At 55.0% G+C, this 16,787-nt stretch overlaps 1 protein-coding gene across 1 annotated transcript in view; it reads right to left on the bottom strand.

The window, feature by feature from the left end:
• Window positions 1–222: 222 nt before the first annotated feature.
• The window catches only part of LOC145340502 (soluble guanylate cyclase 88E-like), a gene marked incomplete at its 3' end in the record, with an annotated part of 31,547 nt that continues 14,982 nt past the window's right edge, over window positions 223–16,787 (bottom strand). Inside the window, exons 8-15 of the mRNA XM_080184971.1 lie at window positions 15,176–15,305; window positions 12,663–12,809; window positions 12,009–12,155; window positions 7,168–7,324; window positions 4,101–4,210; window positions 3,086–3,175; window positions 1,782–1,885; window positions 223–472 (exon numbers count right to left, since the gene is read on the bottom strand). Coding sequence (XP_080041097.1) covers window positions 223–472; window positions 1,782–1,885; window positions 3,086–3,175; window positions 4,101–4,210; window positions 7,168–7,324; window positions 12,009–12,155; window positions 12,663–12,809; window positions 15,176–15,305 — 1,135 coding nt within the window. The remainder of the gene's footprint in view (window positions 473–1,781; window positions 1,886–3,085; window positions 3,176–4,100; window positions 4,211–7,167; window positions 7,325–12,008; window positions 12,156–12,662; window positions 12,810–15,175; window positions 15,306–16,787) is intronic.

Raw genomic sequence — 16,787 nt, 5'->3', positions numbered from 1 at the left:
GGGAGTGTAGGGGGCTGGAGGGGGTTACAGAGATAGGGAGGGGGTGTAGGGGGCTGGAGGGGTTACAGAGATAGGGAGGGGGGTGTAGGGGCTGGAGGGGGTTACAGAGATAGGGAGGGGGTGTAGGGGCTGGAGGAGGTTACAGAGATAGGGAGGGGGTGTAGGGGAGGGAGGGGGTTACAGAGATAGGGAGGGGGGTGACGTTGTCTCAGACCAACACACAGCTGATGCTCCTGAAGGGGGCATGGGCTGGTAGTTGTAGGTGCCAACATTGGCCAGGGGCTCAGTCTGCTCTGGGTTGTCCGCACCGTCTGCCCTCATCACCGTTTGGCGTTTGACTTTCTTCTTCAGCTCACGGAAATCATTGGAACCGGCGCTGTGCGAACCTTCCCCAGACTCGTACGACCCTGAGGAATGCATCTCTCCGCCCTTCCAGTTTCCAGCCTCGGGAGAGGGGGTGCCCTCGTTCTGACTATCGGAGAGAGAGAGAGAGACAGGAGGAACGCTTAGAGAGACTTGACAGCGAGGGCAATCGACCCTTCACGGCAACCGGTGAGTGAGTCCCGCTCTCTCTCGCGCCCCCCAACTCCCCACCACTCCCAGAATCCAGCCTCAGGGAGCGCGTGTGCCGGGGAGGGTCGGTGCCGAGGGAGCGCCGCACTGTGTGGAGGGTCGGTGCTGAGGGAGCGCCGCACTGTGGGAGGGTCGGTGCTGAGGGAGCGCCGCACTGTGGGGAGGGTCGGTGCTGAGGGAGCGCCGCACTGTGTGGGGAGGGTCGGTGCCGAGGGAGCGCCGCACTGTGTGGAGGGTCGGTGCTGAGGGAGCGCCGCACTGTGGGAGGGTCGGTGCTGAGGGAGCGCCGCACTGTGTGGGGAGGGTCGGTGCTGAGGGAGCGCCGCACTGTGGGGAGGGTCGGTGCTGAGGGAGCGCCGCACTGTGGGGAGGGTCGATGCCGAGGGAGTCCCGCACTGTGGGGAGGGTCGGTGCTGAGGGAGCGCCGCACTGTGGGGAGGGTCGGTGCCGAGGGAGCGCCGCACTGTGGGGAGGGTCGATGCCGAGGGAGCGCCGCACTGTGGGGAGGGTCGGTGCTGAGGGAGTCCCGCACTGTGGGGGGAGGGGAGGTGATTACTCTCGCTGTAACTCCAGCCCCAGGCTTGCAGTTCAAAGTATGTGACCCTTCCCTCAGGCTCCATTTGGAGTTGAGGGAGGTTTTGTTAACCCTTGGAGCGAGGTTTAACTCCGAGGTGGGGGTCGGAGGCATTGCTCCCTCGAGTGTGGGAGATTAAGGGAGTGATCGGACTGAGGGAGGCAGGGGTTTGAGGAGGTGATAGAGTTCGATAGGGAGAGACATTATTTCCCTCGACGCTGGGGAAGGGAGAGGGAGTCCAGAACAAGTTTGGTGCCGGGGGGAGGGAGGAGAACCTTCAAATGAGGGAGGCCATTCTGGGGGGAGAGGGATAGCATCGGAAAAAAAGGGAGAGGGAATCCGGAATTTTTTCGCCTTGAGGAGTGGGGCCTGAGGAGAGGGGGATAGAATCGAGGGGATTGAGTTCACGGCGTGAACTGAGCCTCAGGATGAGACGCGATTGGGTAGAATGGAGGGCGGAGGGGCCGAACGGCCTCCTCTCGTTGCCCCTCCACCCTCCATGTATCTGTCCCCGGAGGCCTCAGGGCCATGCCTTGGCGGGGGTCCACAGGGCGCGGGGGTACAGGGGGTGCGGGGGTACAGGGGGGTGAGGGCGTGCACGGGGGTACACGGGGGTGAGGTTGGCACAGTTTACCTGTTCTCGTCATTTTGCTCGCCGCTGTTCCTCAGTTCCACCGACGTCTTGAAGGTGGCATCTCTCTTGCCCTTGAGCCAGTAGGTCTTCATGTAGCCTTTGCCCTGAGGAGCAGTCAAAGATTGGCAGCGCCAAGGGTTAATGTCGCATTAGGCCGCGCACACCAGTGCCAAGGGATAAAATCTGACTCCTTAATCCAGTCCCGGTAACTACAGGCCCCCACACAGCAGAGTGAGGCCCTTCTCTTGCTGTAACTCCAGCCCCAGGCTTCAGGCCTCTCTCTGTAACTCCAGCCCCAGGCTTCAGGCCTCTCTCTGTAACTCCAGCCCCAGGCTTCAGGCCTCTCTCTGTAACTCCAGCCCCAGGCTTCAGGCCTCTTGCTTTATCTCCAGCCCCAGGCTTCAGGCCTCTCGCTATAACTCCAGCCCCAGGCTTCAGGCCTCTCTCTGTAACTCCAGCCCCAGGCTTCAGGCCTCTCTCTGTAACTCCAGCCCCAGGCTTCAGGCCTCTCTCTGTGACTCCAGCCCCAGGCTTCAGGCCTCTCTCTGTGACTCCAGCCCCAGGCTTCAGGCCTCTCTCTGTAACTCCAGCCCCAGGATTCAGGCCTCTCTCTGTAACTCCAGCCCCAGGCTTCAGGCCTCTCTCTGTAACTCCAGCCCCAGGATTCAGGCCTCTCTCTGTAACTCCAGCCCCAGGCTTCAGGCCTCTCTCTGTAACTCCAGCCCCAGGCTTCAGGCCTCTCTCTGTAACTCCAGCCCCAGGCTTCAGGCCTCTCTCTGTAACTCCAGCCCCAGGCTTCAGGCCTCTCTCTGTAACTCCAGCCCCAGGCTTCAGGCCTCTCGCTGTAACTCCAGCCCCAGGCTTCAGGCCTCTCGCTGTAACTCCAGCCCCAGGCTTCAGGCCTCTCGCTGTAACTCCAGCCCCAGGCTTCAGGCCTCTCGCTGTAACTCCAGCCCCAGGCTTCAGGCCTCTCGCTGTAACTCCAGCCCCAGGCTTCAGGCCTCTCTCTGTAACTCCAGCCCCAGGCTTCAGGCCTCTCGCTGTAACTCCAGCCCCAGGCTTCAGGCCTCTCGCTGTAACTCCAGCCCCAGGCTTCAGGCCTCTCGCTGTAACTCCAGCCCCAGGCTTCAGGCCTCTCCATCACACTCCTGACTTGTGCCTTGTGGATGGTGGACAGGCTTTGGGGAGGGGGGCTCAGGAGGTGAGTTACTCCCCGCAGCCTCTGACCGACTCTGATAGCTACCGTCTTAAAGTGAGTGGGAATAACTCGGGTAGGGTTTGGAGGTCACATCTTACACACTCACCTTGACAAATATCTTGCCCCGCTCCTCGATTATGTAGGGTTCATGTTCCAGGTGATCTTTGGTTGTCTCGCTAATGTGGATTTGCATCCCCTGAGACAGAGATAACACACAGAGACCAGATATTAATCAATGTCAGACACATTTCATGCAAATAAATATCCCTTCCCATTCCGAGTGTGGTCTAACCGGACCGGAACTGTACACGGTGCTCCGAGTGTGGTCTAACCGGATGGGAACTGTACACGGTGCTCCGAGTGCGGTCTAACTGGATCAGAACTGTACACGGTGCTCCGAGTGTGGTCTAACCGGATCAGAACTGTACACGGTGCTCCGAGTGTGGTCTAACCGGATGGGAACTGTACACGGTGCTCCGAGTGTGGTCTAACCGGATGGGAACTGTACACGGTGCTCCGAGTGTGGTCTAATCGGATCGGAACTGTACACGGTGCTCCGAGTGTGGTCTAACCGGACCAGAACTGTACACGGTGCTCCGAGTGTGGTCTAATCGGATCGGAACTGTACACGGTGCTCCGAGTGTGGTCTAACCGGATCGGAACTGTACACGGTGCTCCGAGTGTGGTCTAACCGGATGGGAACTGTACACGGTGCTCCGAGTGTGGTCTAACCGGATCGGAACTGTACACGGTGCTCCGAGTGTGGTCTAACCGGATCGGAACTGTACACGGTGCTCCGAGTGTGGTCTAACCGGATCAGAACTGTACACGGTGCTCCGAGTGTGGTCTAACCGGATGGGAACTGTACACGGTGCTCCGAGTGCGGTCTAACCGGATCAGAACTGTACACGGTGCTCCGAGTGTGGTCTAACCGGACGGGAACTGTACACGGTGCTCCGAGTGTGGTCTAACCGGATTGGAACTGTACACGGTGCTCCGAGTGTGGTCTAACCGGACGGGAACTGTACACGGTGCTCCGAGTGTGGTCTAACCGGACCGGAACTGTACACGGTGCTCCTAGTACGGCCTAATCGGATCGGAGTTATACCAGAGTCACTCACCACCCCGTTACTCTCCATCCGGGAAGCTGTGTTGACAGTGTCACCAAAGAGGCAATAGCGAGGCATCTTCAGACCTACCACACCCGCAACCACCATCCCCGAGTGAATCCCTACAGACAGAGAGAGGGCAGAGATAGACAGCAATCTACCTACTCCCATTGGAGATACCCATGTGACCTTTAACCCTGGACCCCAAAAGCCCCCTCCCCACCAATCGTTGCTTGCCCCATTCTCGTGGCGACCCCCTTCCCCTGCAGCCAATTGCAAAGTGGATGTATCACGGACATCTTTGGACACTAAGGGACAATTTAGCACGGCCAATCCCTCTAACCTACACATCTTTGGACACTAAGGGACAATTTAGCACGGCCAATCCACCCTAACCTACACATCTTTGGACACTAAGGGACAATTTAGCATGGCCAATCCACCCTAACCTACACATCTTTGGACACTAAGGGACAATTTAGCACGGCCAATCCACCCTAACCTACACATCTTTGGACACTAAGGGACAATTTAGCATGGCCAATCCACCCTAACCTACACATCTTTGGACACTAAGGGACAATTTAGCATGGCCAATCCACCCTAACCTACACATCTTTGGACACTAAGGGACAATTTAGCACGGCCAATCCACCCTAACCTACACATCTTTGGACACTAAGGGACAATTTAGCACGGCCAATCCACCCTAACCTACACATCTTTGGACACTAAGGGACAATTTAGCACGGCCAATCCACCCTAACCTACACATCTTTGGACACTAAGGGACAATGTCCAAGGATTACAGTTACCCAACTTGAACTCCTTTGACCTTCAGACTTGACGGCCAATTTTTTTGCCCCCCACCCCCCACCTACCCCAGCAACGCTGACCATTGCCGAAGGGAGCTGTGTCAAGTTGGGAAGTACCCATAAAGGGGGCCGAATGGCCTCCTCTTGCACTCCCCTTCCCTCCCCGATTTGTGTGTCAAATCCATGAGGGCTTCCCAAAATGGTGGCACGGTAGCACAGTGGGGTTAGCACTGCGGCTTCACAGCGCCAGGGACCCGGGTTCGATTCCCGGCTCGGGTCACTGTCCATGTGGAGTCTGCGCGTTCTCCCCGTGTCTGCGTGGGTTTCCTCCGGGTGCTCCGGTTTCCTCCCACAGTCCGAAAGATGTCCAAAGATGTGTAGGTTAGGGTGGATTGGCCGTGCTAAATTGTCCCTTAGTGTCCAAAGATGTGTAGGTTAGGGTGGATTGGCCGTGCTAAATTGCCCCTTAGTGTCCAAAGATGTGCAGGTTAGGTGGATTGGCCGTGCTAAATTGTCCCTTAGTGTCCAAAGATGTGTAGGTTGGGGTGGATTGGCCATGCTAAATTGCCCCTTAGTGTCCAAAGATGTGCAGGTTAGGGTGGATTGGCCGTGCTAAATTGCCCCTTAGTGTCCAAAGATGTGTAGGTCAGAGTGGATTGGCCATGCTAAATTGCCCCTTAGTGTCCAAAGATGTGCAGGTTAGGGTGGATTGGCCGTGCTAAATTGTCCCTTAGTGTCCAAAGATGTGTAGGTTAGGGTGGATTGGCCATGCTAAATTGTCCCTTAGTGTCCAAAGATGTGCAGGTTAGGGTGGATTGGCCGTGCTAAATTGCCCCTTAGTGTCCAAAGATGTGTAGGTTAGGGTGGATTGGCCGTGCTAAATTGTCCCTTAGTGTCCAAAGATGTGTAGGTTAGGGTGGATTGGCTGTGCTAAATTGTCCCTTAGTGTCCAAAGATGCGTAGGTTAGGGTGGATTGGCCATGCTAAATTGTCCCTTAGTGTCCAAAGATGTGTAGGTTAGGGTGGATTGGCCATGGTAAATTGTCCCTTAGTGTCCAAAGATGTGTAGGTTAGGGTGGATTGGCCGTGCTAAATTGCCCCTTAGTGTCCAAAGATGTGTAGGTTAGGGTGGATTGGCTGTGCTAAATTGTCCCTTAGTGTCCAAAGATGTGTAGGTTAGGGTGGGTTGGCCATGCTAAATTGCCCCTTAGTGTCCAAGATGTACGGGTTAGGGTGGATTGGCCGTGCTAAATTGCCCCTTAGTGTCCAAAGATGTGCAGGTTAGGGTGGATTGGCCATGCTAAATTGCCCCTTAGTGTCCAAAGATGTGTAGGTTAGGGTGGATTGGCCGTGCTAAATTGTCCCTTAGTGTCCAAAGATGTGTAGGTTAGGGTGGATTGGCCGTGCTAAATTGTCCCTTAGTGTCCAAAGATGTGCTGGTTAGGGTGGATTGGCCGTGCTAAATTGTCCCTTAGTGTCCAAGGATGTGTAGGTTAGGGTGGATTGGCCGTGCTAAATTGCCCCTTAGTGTCCAAAGATGTGTAGGTTAGGGTGGATTGGCCGTGCTAAATTGTCCCTTAGTGTCCAAAGATGTGCTGGTTAGGGTGGATTGGCCGTGCTAAATTGCCCCTTAGTGTCCAAAGATGTGTAGGTTAGGGTGGATTGGCCGTGCTAAATTGCCCCTTAGTGTCCAAAGATGTGTAGGTTAGGGGGGATTGGCCATGCTAAATTGTCCCTTAGTGTCCAAGGATGTGTAGGTTAGGGTGGATTGGCCATGCTAAATTGCCCCTTAGTGTCCAAAGATGTGTAGGTTAGGGTGGATTGGCCATGCTAAATTGCCCCTTAGTGTCCAAAGATGTGTAGGTTAGGGTGGATTGGCCATGCTAAATTGCCCCTTAGTGTCCAAAGATGTGTAGGTTAGGGTGGATTGGCCATGCTAAATTGACGTCAGGGGGATTAGCAGAGTAAATATGTGAGGGTTGGAATGGTCGGGCCTGGGTGGGGTTGTGGTCGGTGCAGACCCCGATAGGCCGAACGGCCTCTGTCTGGATTGGCCGAACGGTCGTGTCATCGACTTGTCTCGCTCTCACCGATTGGTCAACCCTCATCTGTGTCAAGTGAGCGAAGACCTCGAAGGTGAGGTTGGTGGGGGGTGGGGGGTATCTCCGGACCTACCCCCTCCTCCCCATCTCTCTCCTCCCCCCTCCCCCACCAGCCCGGCGAGGTGAGGTGGGGGGGAGGGGGGCGCTTTTTTGTTGACTCACCCACTCGGATCTGGATGTTGTCCCCGGTGGACGGGTCCTTGAGGTGGTCGATCGAGCTCAGCATGTCCACGGCCATGTCGCAGATGTGGTGGGCGTGGAAGGTGGTCTTGTTTGGGACCCCGGCCACCACCATGTAGGCGTCGCGAATGGTCTCCACCTGGTGGGGGGGGGTGGGACGTCAGGGAAAAACACCATCAACCCCAAGGAACATCTAACCAAGCCCCGCGTCCAACGTTGACCGCTCTGCCTTGCCTCCGAGGCAGCAACGTGGAAACTAAGAGCAAGAGGAGGCCATTTGGCCCGTCCAGCCGACTGCTATGTTCGTTACGATCATCGAATCCAATATCTTGATCCCCCCCCCCCCCACAAAATCCCTCCATCCCTTTGGACGATACCCAATTCCTTCTCCAAATCTCTCAACATTTTGGCCTGGACTACTTTCTGGGGGAGTGAACTCCCCACCCTCTGGGTCAAGAAATGTCCCCTCCCCTCAGTCCTCAATCTCTGACCACCCCCCCCCCCCTTAGTTCTGGACTCCCCCCACCACCGGGAACTTTCCTTCTGAATCTAACCCTGTTCGAATTCTAGAAGTTTCTATGAGATTCCCCTCTCCCTCTTTCTAAACTCCAGTGAATATAATCCTAACCCACTCACTCTCTCCTCGTACAACATCCCAGGAATCCGCGGTGTGGAGTTAGAACGCCAAATTATAGAAAAACGACAGCACAAACAGGCCCTTCGGCCCACAAGTTGCACCGATCCTATCCCTACCTACCAGGCCTATCTATAACTCTCAATCCCATTAGATCCCATGTACTCATCCAGAAGTCTCTTAAAAGACCCCAGCGAGTTCGCCTCCACCACCAGCAGCCGATTCCACTCACTCACCACCCTCTGAGTGAAAAACCCACCCCTAACATCTCCTCTGTACCTGCTCCCCAGCACCTTAAACCTGTGTCCTCTCGTAGCGACCATTTCAGCCCTGGGAAATAGCCTCCGAGAATCCACCCTATCTATTCCTCTCAACATCTTATAAACCTCTATCAGGTCGCCTCTCAACCTTCGTCTCTCCAGGGAGAAGAGTCCCAGCTCCCTCAACCTATCTTCATAAGGCATGCCTCCCAATCCAGGCAACATCCTTGTAAATCTCCTCTGCACCCTCTCAATAGCCTCCACATCCTTCCTGTAGTGAGGCGACCAGAACTGTACTCCAAGTGGGGTCTGACCAGGGTCCTATAAATCTGCAGCATTATCTCCCCGCTCCTAAACTCAATCCCTCGATTAATGAAGGCCAGTACACCATACGCCTTCTTAACCACATCCTCCACCTGCGAAGCCGATTTAAGAGTCCTATGGACCCGGACCCCCAGATCCCTCTGCTCTTCAACACTGCTAAGACTCCTACTCTTGATATTGTATTCCTTCATCCCATTGGTCCTACCAGAATGGACCACTACACATTTATCCGCGTTGAAGTCCATCTGCCACTTCTCCGCCCAGTCTTGCATCCTATCTATGTCCCACTGTAACTTCTGACATCCCTCTAGATCATCCACAACACCACCAACCTTGGCAAACTTACCAACCCATCCCTCCACTTCCTCATCCAGGTCGTTTATGAAAATGACAAACAGCGAGGGTCCCAGAACAGATCCCTGGGGCAATGACAAACAGCGAGGGTCCCAGAACAGATCCCTGGGGCAATGACAAACAGCGAGGGTCCCAGAACAGATCCCTGGGGCAGTGACAAGCAGCGAGGGTCCCAGAACAGATCCCTGGGGCAATGACAAACAGCGAGGGTCCCAGAACAGATCCCTGGGGCAATGACAAGCAGCGAGGGTCCCAGAACAGATCCCTGGGGCAGTGACAAGCAGCGAGGGTCCCAGAACAGATCCCTGTGGCAATGGCAAACAGCGAGGGTCCCAGAACAGATCCCTGGGGCAATGACAAACAGCGAGGGTCCCAGAACAGATCCCTGGGGCAATGACAAACAGCGAGGGTCCCAGAACAGATCCCTGGGGCAATGACAAACAGCGAGGGTCCCAGAACAGATCCCTATGGCAATGACAAACAGCGAGGGTCCCAGAACAGATCCCTGGGGCAATGACAAACAGCGAGGGTCCCAGAACAGATCCCTGGGGCAATGACAAACAGCAAGGGTCCCAGAACAGATCCCTGGGGCAATGACAAACAGCGAGGGTCCCAGAACAGATCCCTGGGGCAATGACAAACAGCAAGGGTCCCAGAACAGATCCCTGGGGCAATGACAAACAGCAAGGGTCCCAGAACAGATCCCTGGGGCAATGACAAACAGCGAGGGTCCCAGAACAGATCCCTGGGGCAGTGACAAACAGCGAGGGTCCCAGAACAGATCCCTGGGGCAGTGACAAGCAGCGAGGGTCCCAGAACAGATCCCTGGGGCAATGACAAACAGCGAGGGTCCCAGAACAGATCCCTGGGGCAATGACAAGCAGCGAGGGTCCCAGAACAGATCCCTGGGGCAATGACAAACAGCGAGGGTCCCAGAACAGATCCCTGGGGCAATGACAAACAGCGAGGGTCCCAGAACAGATCCCTGGGGCACCCCATTGGTGACTGACCTCCATGCAGAAAAAGACCCGTCCACAACCACTCTCTGCCTTCTGCGTGCAAACCAGATCCACAAAGCAACATCCCCCTGCATCCCACGCCCTCTCACTTCCTCCACAAGTCTTTCTCAAGGGGTTGCCAGCATTGGACTGGGGTGGGCTCAGCAAGGAGTCACACAATGCCAGGTTAAAGTCCAACAGGTTTATTTGGGAGTATGAGCTTTTGGAGCATCGCTCCACTCACCCGATGAAGGGGCGATGTTCCAAAAGCTCGTGCGACCGAATAAACCTGTTGGACTTTAACCTGGTGTTGCGAGAGTCCTTACTATCCCAGGAATCAGCCTGGGAAACCCTCGCTGTACTCCCTCTATAGCAAGGACATCCCTCCTCAGATACGGAGACCAAAACTGCACACAATACTCCAGGTGTGGCCTCACCAATGCCCTGCACAATTAGTGAAACACCCCTATCCCTAAACTCAAATCCTCTCCCTATGAAGGTCAACATACCATTTGCCTTCCTTACTGCCTGCTGTACTTGGGTGCTTACTTTCAGCGACAGACACACGAGGATTCCAAGGTCTCGCTGAGTATCCGCCTCTCTCAATTTACACCCATTCAAATAATAATCCATCCTCCTATTATTGCCACCACAGTGGATAACCTCACATGTATCCACTCAAGCCTTCATTGATTGAATACAGGGGTTGGGGACGTCTTGTTGAAGTTGTATAAGACATTGGTAAGGCCACACTGTGTACAGTTCTGGTCACCCTATTACAGAAAGGATATTATTAAACTAGAAAGAGTGCAGAGAACATTACAACGCAGTACAGGCCCTTCGGCCCTCGATGTTGCCGACCAGTGGAACCAATCTAATGACCCTCGAACCTCAACTATTATCTTATCCATGTGCCAATCCACTGACCATTTGAATGCCCTTAGAGTTGGCGAGTCCACAACTGCTGCAGGCAGGGCATCCCACGCCCTCTTGGAGAAAAGAACCTCCCTCCGTCCTATAATTACCCCCCCCTCAATTTAAAGCTGTGTCCCCTCATGTGACCATCCGAGGAACGAGGCTCTCGCTCTCCACCCTCTGGTCATCTTGTATGCCTCAATCTCAACCTCCTTCTCTCGAACAAAAATAACCTCAAGTCCCTCAGCCTTTCCTCGTAAGACCTTCCCACCAAACCAGGCAACATCCTGGTAAACCTCCTCCGCACCCTTTCCAAGGCTTCCACATCTTTCTTATAACGCGGTGACCCAGAGCTGTACGCAATACTCCAAGTGCGGCCGCACCAGAGTTTTGTACGGTTGTAACATGACCTCATGGCTCCAAAATTCAATCCCTCTCCCAATAAAAGCTAACACACCTTCTTAACAACCTTATCAACCTGGGTGCCAGGTAGAAAAGATTTACTAGGATGGTACCAGGACTTGATGGATTGAGGAGAGGCTGGAGAGACTAAGACTTTTTTCTCTGGAGTGTAGAGGGGTGATCTTATAGAGGTCTATAAAATAATGAGGGGCACAGGTCAGTGAGATAGTCAATATCTTTTCCCCCAAAGGTAGGGGAGTCTAAAACTAGAGGGCGTAGGTTTAAGGTGAGAGGGGAGAGATACAAAAGAGGGGCAATTTTTTTCACCCAGAGGGTGGTGAGTGTCTGGAACGAGCTGCCAGAGGTAGTAGTAGAGGCGGGTACAATTTTGTCTTTTAATAAGCATTTAGACAGTTACATGGGTACGATGGGTATAGAGGGATAGGGGCCAAATGCGGGCAATTGGGATTAGCTTAGGGGTTTTAAAACGGGGGCAGCATAGACAAGTTGGGCCAAAGGGCCTGTTTCCATGCTGTAAACCTCTATGACTCTAAGTGCCCGATACAAATTGACTAGCTAAAGTCAAAATCTTGATAAAAAATAGTGCTGCTTGGTCCTTGGATAAAATTATTTCAGTCTGAGTTCTCTGTGTACTTGCATGGTTTCAAACTCTCTTAAGCACAGACAAAGCACCACCTTCCTCCCTCCCAATCGACAACGAATCACGCAACACCCCGCGCACGCTTGCCCCCGTGCCAGTGTCAACACAGCCCGTCACGGCGCAGTTCGCTCCTCCCACCATCGACGGCGCTGTAGGGGGAGGTTTACAGGAATGGTCATGGGTGAACAGGAGGGAACATAACACGGTCTGGCGCAGAGGTGAAGAGGGGTGGGGTAGATCTGTCCGGGACGCCACTGTGGGGGGGGAAAAGGTACCTTGTAGACGTTATGCTTTTCACTCAATGTGTCAAACACGATGTAGATTTCGTTAAGCATGTCCACCACTTGCATCGGGGTGATGTGGATGCAGATCTCGTTAAATTTCACCACGTCGCTAAACAGAATTGTCACGTCTGGAAAAACCTGCAGGGGGAGGCAGAGAGACGGAGAATGGGGTGGCGTCCACATTCCTCCAGCCCCCTCCCTATCTCCGCACCCTCCTCCAGCCCCCCTCTACCGATCTCCGCACCCTCCTACAGCCCCCCTCTCCTGACCTCCGCACCCTCCTCCAGCCCCCCTCTCCCCCTCTCCCCATCTCCGCACCCTCCTCCAGCCCCCTCCCTATCTCCGCACCCTCCTCCAGCCCCCTCTCCCTATCTCCGCACCCTCCTCCAGCCCCCTCTCCCGTTCTCCGCACCCTCCTCCAGCCCCCCTCCCTATCTCCGCACCCTCTCCCTACCTCCGCACCCTCTCCCTACCTCCGCACCCTCCTCCAGCCCCCCCTCTCCCTACCTCCGCACCCTCCTCCAGCCCCCCCCTCCCCATCTCTGGACCCTCCTCCAGCCCCGGGGCCGCGGGAGAAGGTCACTTTGAGGGAGTGACCTTCTCCAGCCCCAGGGCCGCGGCGCTGACCGATCGCTGGGATCTTACCTGGCAGGTCTCCAGGGCCGTGACACCCTTCCGCAGTCGATCAGCCACAGCTCGGGGGATCATGGCGTACAGTAAGGAATCACCCCGTTTCTTCTCCTCGTCCAGTTTCATGATGATTTCCTGCAGCTGCCGATATTTCTGTCTCTCCTGGAGGGGCGGACAGGTCAGAGATACCATTCGCCGGCTTCAGACTTCCCCCGAACCCTAACCCTAACCCTAACCTTAACTCGAATGCTAACCCTAATCCTCCCCCCAACCCAAACCCTAATCCTAATTATTCCCCTAACCCTAACCCTAATCATTCCCCATAATCCTAACCCTAATCATTCCCCATAATCCTAACCCTAATCATTCCCCATAATCCTAACCCTAATCATTCCCCATAATCCTAACCCTAATCATTCCCCATAATCCTAACCCTAATCATTCCCCATAATCCTAATCATTCCCCAACCCTAATCATTCCCCCTAAACCTAACCCTAACCCTAATCATTCCCCCAACCCTAACACTAACCCTAATCCTTCCCTCTAACCCTCACCCTGAACTATAACCTTTAACCCTAAGCCCTGATCTTGAACTAGAACCTTTAATCCTGAACCCTAACCCTGAAATACAACCTTTAACCCTGAACTATAACCTTTAACTCCTAACCCTAAACTATAACCTTTAACCCTTGATCCCAAACCCTCACCCTGACCTCCAACCTTTAGCCCTTGACCCCCAAGTCACAGCCCTGAACTATAACCTTTAACTCGAAACCCTAACCTGAACTGAAACCATAAACTTTAACCTTTAACCTCAAGACTTGACCCTAATCCCTGACCCCCACTGTAACCCATTCACTAACACTAATCTTAACCATTCCCTCAGCCCCTCGCTCACCCTACCTCACCCTCACCCTATCACAGAAGAATTTACAGACCCGACAAACATCATTGCCGATCACTCCAACCCCGTCTCCCCCGATCCCTCCGTCCCCCCGTCTCCCCCGATCCCCCCCGTCTCCCCCGATCCCCCCGTCTCCCCCGATCCCCCCGTCTCCCCCGATCCCCCCGTCTCCCCCGATCCCCCCGTCTCCCCCGGTCCCCCCGTCTGCCCCCGTCTCCCCCGTCTCCCCCGTCTCCCCCGATCCCCCCGTCTCCCCCCGTCTCCCCCGATCCCCCCGTCTCCCCCGATCCCCCCGTCTCCCCCGATCCCCCCGTCTCCCCCCGTCTCCCCCGATCCCCCCGTCTCCCCCGATCCCCCCGATCCCCCCGTCTCCCCGTCTCCCCGTCTCCCCCGATCCCCCCGTCCCCCCCGTCTCCCCCGTCTCCCCCGTCCCCCCCGTCTCCCCCGATCCCTCGATCCCCATATATCTTAATCCTTATTGCATTAAATAATGGGATAGTTTGAGAGGCTGAATGGCCTCCTGTTCTTGAGTAACAGGCTGGAGATGGGCTGAATGGCCTCCTGTTCCTGTGTAACAGGCTAGAAAGGGGCTGAATGGCCTCCAGTTCCCGTGTAACAGGCTGGAGATGGGCTGAATGGCCTCCTGTTCCTGTGTAACAGGCTGGAGAGGGGCTGAATGGCCTCTGGTTCCTGTGTAACAGGCTAGAAAGGGGCTGAATGGCCTCCTGTTCCTGTGTAACAGGCTGGAGATGGGCTGAATGGCCTCCTGTTCCTGTGTAACAGGCTAGAAAGGGGCTGAATGGCCTCTGGTTCCTGTGTAACAGGCTGGAGAGGGGCTGAATGGCCTCCTGTTCCTGTGTAACAGGCTGGAGAGGGGCTGAATGGCCTCCGGTTCCTGTGTAACAGGCTAGAAAGGGGCTGAATGGCCTCCTGTTCCTGTGTAACAGGCTAGAAAGGGGCTGAGTGGCCTCTGGTTCCTGTGTAACAGGCTGGAGAGGGGCTGAATGGCCTCCTGTTCCTGTGTAACAGGCTGGAGATGGGCTGAATGGCCTCCTGTTCCTGTGTAACAGGCTAGAAAGGGGCTGAATGGCCTCCTGTTCCTGTGTAACAGGCTGGAGAGGGGCTGAATGGCCTCTGGTTCCTGTGTAACAGGCTAGAAAGGGGCTGAATGGCCTCCTGTTCCTGTGTAACAGGCTGGAGATGGGCTGAATGGCCTCCGGTTCCTGTGTAACAGGCTGGAGAGGGGCTGAATGGCCTCCTGTTCCTGTGTAACTGGCTGGAGAGGGGCTGAATGGCCTCTGGTTCCTGTGTAACAGGCTGGAGAGGGGCTGAATGGCCTCCTGTTCCTGTGTAACAGGCTGGAGAGGGGCTGAATGGCCTCTGGTTCCTGTGTAACAGGCTAGAAAGGGGCTGAATGGCCTCCTGTTCCTGTGTAACAGGCTGGAGATGGGCTGAATGGCCTCCTGTTCCTGTGTAACAGGCTAGAAAGGGGCTGAATGGCCTCCTGTTCCTGTGTAACAGGCTGGAGAGGGGCTGAATGGCCTCCGGTTCCTGTGTAACAGGCTGGAGATGGGCTGAACGGCCTCCAGTTCCTGTGTCAGGGTGGGGGGAAACGACACTCACCTGATCGAGGGCGAGCTGGAGCTCGGCCGACTGCTGGGTCCCGGCCAGGATGAGCTCCCTGCTCGAGTCGTGAAGGTTCAGGTCGTTGACGTAGACCCCCATTTTAATCATGTCCTCCACCGTCTCAATTCTGCGTCGGGGGAACCGGGTAGAACGTTAGCTGGGACCACCCGGGGAGGGGGGGGGAGGAACGAAACAGCCCCTTCCCTCGGCCCCCAGTTCAATAACCCCTCATTCCACACCCTCCCTCCCCCCTCTCCTGAGACCCTCCCGAGCTTTGGCGTCCCCTCACTCTGGCCTTCAGTGTCTTGCCCTCAAGAGGGTGAGAACGAAGTAACGGAGAACAGGACGGCTGAGGAACAGGCCCTTCCCGTGTCTGCCTAAACTAAAACCCTAGCCCCCTGGGGGAGAAAGCTTCCCACTCTTTGTTGATGACACCAAGATTGGGGGAAAGGCAAATTGTGCGGAGGGTGTGGAGAGTCTGCAGAAGGATCTAGATAGGCTGGGCGAATGGGCCAGGAAATGGCAAATGGAATTTAATGTTGGCAAGTGTGAGGTGGTCCACTTTGGTAGGGAGAATGGTAGGAAGGACTATTACTTACGGGGCGAAAAACTGCAGCAGGCGACGGTGCAGAGGGACCTCGGGGTCCTTGTGCATGAGTCGCAAAAACCCAGCCTGCAGGTGCAGCAGGTGGTCAGGAAGGCGAATGGGATGCTGGCCTTCATAGCGAGGGGGATTGAATATAAAAGTAGGGAGGTCTTGCTGCAGCTGTATAGGGCATTGGTGAGGCCGCAGCTGGAGTACTGTGTGCAGTTTTGGGCGCCGCACTTACGCAAGGATATTTTGGCCTTGGAGGGAGTGCAGAGGAGGTTCACTAGGCTGATACCGGAGTTGAGGGGATTGAGCTATGAGGAGAGGCTGAATAAACTAGGCTTGTACTCGTTAGAGTTTAGAAGAATGAGGGGAGATCTCATTGAGACGTATAAGATGATGAATGGGATGGATAGGATAGAGGTGGAAAGACTCTTCACGCTCAGAAAGGACAGTAGGACTAGGGGGCACAGCCTCAAGATAAAGGGGGGCGGTTTAGATCGGAGTTGAGGAGGAACTTCTTCACTCAAAGGGTGGTGAATCTCTGGAATTCTCTGCCCGTTGAAGTGGTGGAGGCTGCCTCGCTAAATATTTTTAAGACGCGGGTCGATGGGTTTTTGATAAGCGAGGGGATTAAGGGTTATGGGGAGAGGGCGGGAATGTGGAACTGAGCCACGACAGATCAGCCATGATCTTATTGAATGGCGGGGCAGGCTCGAAGGGCCAGATGGCCTACTCCTGCTCCTATTTCTTATGTTCTTATGTTCTCTACGCCCCTTGTAATCTTGTAGATAAGAACATAAGAAATAGGGGCAGGAGTAGGCCTTCGGGCCTGCCCCGCCATTCAATAAGATCATGGCTGATCTGATAGTGGATCAGTTCCACTTTCCCGCCTTCTCCCCTTGTCTATCAAAAACCTATCTACCCGTGACTTAAATATATTGAGCGAGGCAGCCTCCACCACTTCAACGGGCAGAGAATTCCAGAGATTCACCACCCTTTGAGTGAAGAAGTTCCTCC

This window comes from Carcharhinus amblyrhynchos, unplaced genomic scaffold (assembly GCF_965287045.1).
Source record: "Carcharhinus amblyrhynchos unplaced genomic scaffold, sCarAmb.v2.hapA chromosome_1079, whole genome shotgun sequence".
Lineage (NCBI taxonomy): Eukaryota > Metazoa > Chordata > Chondrichthyes > Carcharhiniformes > Carcharhinidae > Carcharhinus > Carcharhinus amblyrhynchos.
Note: the sequence above shows the minus strand (reverse complement) of the source record. Positions and strands in the feature narration are given on the sequence as shown.